The sequence below is a fragment of the Sceloporus undulatus genome, chromosome 2 (assembly GCF_019175285.1).
Source record: "Sceloporus undulatus isolate JIND9_A2432 ecotype Alabama chromosome 2, SceUnd_v1.1, whole genome shotgun sequence".
In the NCBI taxonomy this organism is placed as follows: Eukaryota; Metazoa; Chordata; class Lepidosauria; order Squamata; family Phrynosomatidae; genus Sceloporus; species Sceloporus undulatus.
In genome coordinates this window covers 9177113-9182760 of record NC_056523.1, presented here as the reverse complement: position 1 = coordinate 9182760, position 5648 = coordinate 9177113, and the positions used below count along the sequence as shown (strand labels likewise).

General features: G+C 44.5%; 2 protein-coding genes across 3 annotated transcripts in view; one reads left to right on the top strand and one right to left on the bottom strand.

The window, feature by feature from the left end:
- Positions 1–5648, top strand: part of LOC121922021 (zinc finger protein 420-like) — a 319204-nt gene that overhangs the window by 153332 nt on the left and 160224 nt on the right. The window lies entirely within an intron of this gene.
- Positions 1–5648, bottom strand: part of LOC121921886 (gastrula zinc finger protein XlCGF26.1-like) — a 12459-nt gene that overhangs the window by 1232 nt on the left and 5579 nt on the right. The window contains exons 3-6 of one of the 2 annotated variants that reach the window (XM_042450587.1): positions 4474–4600; positions 3981–4066; positions 3656–3776; positions 38–748 (exon numbers count right to left, since the gene is read on the bottom strand). In XM_042450587.1, the coding sequence (XP_042306521.1) occupies positions 38–748; positions 3656–3776; positions 3981–4066; positions 4474–4600 (1045 nt within the window). The remainder of the gene's footprint in view (positions 1–37; positions 749–3655; positions 3777–3980; positions 4067–4473; positions 4601–5648) is intronic. The other variant, XM_042450589.1, reaches the window with a different exon arrangement.

The window sequence follows — 5648 nt, the reverse complement described above, 5'->3', positions numbered from 1 at the left end:
TCTTTTCCACACTCCAGGCATTTAAATGGTTTCTCTCCTGTGTGAGTCTTTTGATGATAAGTGAGTTGTGTCTTCCCAGTGAAGCCTTTTCCACATTCCAGGCATTTAAATGGTTTTTCTCCTGTGTGAGTTACTTGGTGACGAGTGAGGCATGTCTTCCGAGCAAAATCTTTTCCACACTCCGGGCATTTAAAGATTTTTTCCTCTGTGTGAGTTGATTGATGAGGAATGAAACCTTTTTCACACTGTAGGGTTTTAAAGCATTTCTCTCTTGTGTGAGTTTTTTGATGATCAGTAAGAGCTCTTTCCTCCATGAAACTTTTCCCACACTCCAGGCATTTAAATGGCTTCTCCGCTCTGTGAGCTGCTTGATGATAGTTGAGGGTTGTCTTCTGAGTGAAATGTTTTCCACTCTTCAAGCATTTCAATGGTCTCATTCGTCTGTTAACATGTTTAACTGAAATAAAACTGGAGCCATTTCCACACTCACCATCTTTGATTGCTTTCCCGTTTGTCTGAACTCTCTTCTGAAGAGTAAGAGTTGCTTTAGAACTGAACCTTCTGTCATGTGCAAGACAAAGATATTTACTTCTTTTCTTTTGTTTCTGTATTGTTCTTTGGATTGTGGTTCTCCACTCGTTTTCTGTGTCAGTTTTTCTTTCCTTCTCTTTTACCTTTTTGCACAGGTCTCTTGGCATCAATGCTTGCCATGGCTTCTCTTTACACTCTTTCAGTTGCCCATCACTGCCTGTAAAGGAGACAAAATACTGATCAGAAAAAAAATGTATATCAGAAAACCTCATAGAGATGGTACTCTAGTATCACTTCATTGTTTATCCTAAGAGTTAAGTTCTCCTTCATTGAAAGCAGGCAGCTCTAAGGATTTTGGCATCATAGAATCATAGAATTAAAAAAAAAGAGTCATAGAGTTGGAAGAGAACTAGGAACTAGTAATTTCAGTTCATCTCCCGCCTCATCCATCACCTTAAACACAATTATTGTTAGAATCCTGATGTATTCCATCAGATGTATGGTAGATGTGGATGATGGGGGATGGGGTGTGCTTTACCTAGGCTTTTAGAGATAAGAGATATGTAGGGCCTTGCTGGGCCAGGTGGTGCTTATCTAGTGTCCTTGAAGGCCTTGCTCTCAGAGGCTGGGGATGTAGTTTCAGTATTGGAGAAGAGCAGTTGAGGGGGGGAGTAATGGAGGATAGGAACCAGGGTGGTGAAGGAGAGGTTTTCTTGCGCGGGCTTTTGCTAGGGGCGGAGTAGTTCAGCTAAGGGGGGAATTTAGGTTTTGGCTTGGCTGGGAGGGGCCAGTCTCAGCTATGAAGCTAAGTGATGGAGCATTGCTGATTCTGGAGCTATCAATAAAGTGCTGTTGATTTATTAATCAAACTGACTGGTTGATTGTCCAGGGTTCTGGTCTTGCACTCTGACAATTATCTTGGTTTTCCTGTTCTAATGTCCCTTTCCAAAGGTAGATGTGCATCTCTGAGTGTGGCCAGTATTTCCTCAATGGTTTCTAGGGCTGGGTGAACACAACTAACATTGGAAATTACAGGGCCTCGTATATTTGACAAACTAATTGAGTTGTTCCTTTATGTAGTAAACCATTTTCTGAATTAATCAAATACAGTTGGCCCTTCCCATATGCAGGGGATCCGTTCTGGACCACCAACCCCACGCAAGGGGGGGAAAAGTGTAAGCTCAAGCCCTATTAGAACTAATGGGGCTCGTTTCAAGCATGGCTTCTAGCATATACTGGGAGCCACGTATGACATGGCCGCACTGTACCTCATTTCTGTCCATGACAGAGGATTTAATTCTGCTGTCCCTTTCCCATTGTAAGCCTCTGGGCAAGCAACGTCTGGATTGTTTCTGACCTTGAGTAAAATGTGCCAGGAAAGGAGAGGAACTTCTCACAAACGGAACAGATTGTGCTTGGCGGCATTAATGCAGAATCAGTATTGTGCAGCAAGTGGTCTTGCATCCCTGGAGACTGGGGATCAGCTCCCAGCTTTTACATTCATCAGGTAATGCTGAAATACAGGCTGATGTATTCATCTGAAAACTTTAGAGCATCTGGCTGTGGACTTAATTTCTGGCACTTTTCCATTTCAGCAGTTTTTAATTGTATGACGTATCTTAACAAGAAATTCTCAAGTCGTGTGAAAATTAGTTTGGGGAACAGCAAGATAAGGTTCCCATAGGTCCAAAACACACTGCAAAAATGATCCAGTTTGAGACTGCTTTAAATGCCCAGGCTCAATGCTAGGAAATCCAGGGAATTTTCGTTTTGTGAGACATTGAGTGTTCTCTATCAGAGAGATCCTTGGTGCCACAATAAACTACAGCTCCCAGCATTCCCTAGCATTGACCCAGGGCAGTTAAAGAACATTTTTTGCAATGTACAGTCGATTTTTTATGGGCCCGTCATTTGCGCACTGAAACATCCACAGCTGGTCCCATCACATTCTTCCCAAAATGAGGTCTATCTGCCATTGAGAAGAATGAGACTTGAGGTCCTGTGTCTTTTGCCTTTCATGTGTGTTGGGGGGATGTCCAGAACAGAACCCCCTCAGATACCAAGCGCCAACTGTAAGAGTGTCCTAATAAATTTTTGAAAATGTTTGGAATTTCTAATCCTAAAATATCTAGACAACAGAGTAGGTACAGAGGACTATTGCTATCTTCTGGGACTGCTCAAGTCGTATTAAATACAATAGTAGAGTAAAATCCTGCCTCTTAAATAATTGGCAAGGTTTGCTTTTTGGAATTTATATGTGGATCAGGAGGTCCAACTATACCTTCGTTATCTAGTTCAGTTCAGTTTGCTCAGTCCCAAAATTTGTTCTTCTACTGAGAACATGAAATCCCTTGTTATCTAAAGGGGCCAAAGGAGAACCAGCATGTAGTAGTTTGAGTGTTGGACCAAGATCGCTGGAGACCAGGGTACAAATGAAATGAGTGGGCTTGGGAAGGTCACACCCTCTCAGCCTCAGAGAAAGGCAATGACAAACTGCTTTTGAACAAATCTTGATGACAAACCCTATGGCAGGTTCACATAAGTATCACTATATGATAACTAACCACTGGGTCCACACCAGGGCTTGGCTTTCTCTGTCTTTTGGCAAGAAGGTCTGGGAAAGTAATGGTAGCTACTTCCTCCAGATTTGGCCCTCCCCTCCCTGGAAGGCTCTCCCTCTGTATCCATTTTTAGAGGATTCAGTGGGAGGAACAGGAGTAAGTGGGATCAAGGATGCAAGATGTGGCTGATTTCTACTTCTGCTTTCTCAATTGCCCTTAACAATATAATCTTTCATTTCATTTTTAATGGTGGTTGGGTGGGGCCACAGCAGCAATTGGAGGAGGCAAACCAGGCCCCTTGTGTGGGGGATCCAGCTAGTGAAGCCCTCAATACTCCTCCCAGTGGTCCAAGCTCAGGAGCCCAGCTGGACTTCACATCATGCACTGGGACCTTGATCAGGATCTGCTACTAAAGGTCTTTCTGGGAAGAGAGGCCAGAGACATAAGCAAAGCTGAAAGAAAACCACTCAGCCTGCTGTAATCTATCAAGATTGAAGAATAACCCTCAGGGTTACTTTTCAGCACTTCTAAACTGCACAATCCCAAGAAAGAGGGAGCCTTACTCAGAGAGGACAGGGCCCCCAGAATCTCCTCTATCACTTCCCAATGAAGGGCCTTTTGGCTTGGACCCAGCAGGGACCACTCCTCCTCTGTGAAATCCACACACACTTCCTCAAAGGTCACCTGCAGAAAGAGAAAATTAATTCTTTCAAGTTGCTCAAGAAAACTGAAATGCTTACAGCATGCCATCCAAAGGCTACTTACAGTGGCAACTTGTGATGGAAGCAAACGCAAAGAACAAGATTCTGTGGGGACCAGGGAGTTTTCAAAGGGAGATAGGCACCCAGCCCAGCCCTTTGTTGGCTCACTTGAGATCCTATTCCCTACCTGATCTAGCCTCCCAGAAGGTGTTCTGAGTCCATCAGGGTGAAGAGATGTGCTTGTACACTTAGACCCGATCCTTATTCTGCCTCCTGGAAGAAAAAAGGAAGGAGTATGTCTAACCCTTCTCTCTCCTTACAGTCCCTCCTACATGTGCCAATGCAGCATACACCATTTCCCATTTCTTTATTGCACTGTTGTCTGTAGACATGCCACTGTAACTGGATACTGAAATCTGCGCTTCTCATATCCTCCATCACCATCTTTCAATTTTGCTTTTAAAAGCTAGCAACATAGAGAATGAAGAGGAACAGGAAGGCTGGTCAGGTATAAAAAGTCCTTGTAAAATATACTTCAATGTCAGAGGCTTTGTTAACTTGAGGTATGCCTGTAATTTCAAAGTGCTACTTAGGCTATATAAAATGGTCCAAGTGCTGAAATAGATAGAGTCTGGATATTTCAGACATATTTGAGAAGAGGGAGTCAAAGCGGAAACTACCCTCATAGTCCCTACTCATTGTTGAGGACATCCCTTCTCTGTTTTGCGTGATCCACTTCGGCCGCTGCCTTTGACTGGATTCAAAATAACACTTCTCCTTCTCAGCCATCTCTTTCACAAACAAGTCCTGCAGCAGAAGCAGAAATGAAGAGGGAGGAGAAAGAGAGAAACATTTGTTAGAGCTGGGGGGAAACTGAGTCCATATGCAGAAGACTGCCAGCCAGGAAAACAAAGGCCACTGCCAAGTCTGGAAGGAGCTGGAGACACAAACTTCTGCTCCTGAACTTCTGCTCATGAGTTTCACTCATGACTGCTGAGGTTCTTCTAAAGAGGCATTTAATTTTAGGATTAAACTATTTGTGTAAATTCGCTTTACACTCTTGAAATGGGGCTCAGGAGCTTTAAATGGTGTGCCTGCCTGCTGCTGTATTTTGGGATTTGTAGTTCAGTAAGGTTATGACATCCACTCAGCTCAACTCCGCATGGTGCACTGGAGCATTCTTCCTCATATACACAAACACAGTCTTAGAATCTGCTAGTGTTTCTTCAAGCCTTATCATACATGTGGGGTTTGCAGCTCAGATCTGCAGTCACTCCTGTTCTAGCAACACGAAACACGAAGTTTTTTCACACCAGATCCAGAGTCACTTCTGTCTAGCAATGCGAATTCATGTTAAAATGTGATGTTTTACCACACCTGGTTGCCTTTCCGTTGCCCTTTCGAATCGAGGGGGAAGCAAAGTCAGTTTGATTCCAAGCACTTCACGTGATGCGGACTCAAGCAAAGCGTGGTGAGTGCAAGTTGTATTACCACACTGGAACATACTTTGAGGGTTCAACGATTTGAACTGGGACCCTTGCGCATGCTCAATGGGACTCTGGACACTGTTCTCCTTCCCTGCCCCCTCCTTAGCTGTCATCCTTTATCAGGATGAAGGAGCAGTCAGCGGATGATGAGATAGGTCGCAGGGGGTCACTGGGGCCAGGATCAGGCTGAAGGAGCAGTCAGGGAATGATGGGATAGGCGGCAGGGGGTCACTGGGGCCAGGATTCAGATACAGGAGCAGTCAGGGGATGATGGGATAGGTCGCAGGGGGTCACTGGGGCCAGGATTCAGATACAGGAGCAGTCAGGGGATGATGGGATAGGTCGCAGGGGGTCACTGGGGCCAGGAT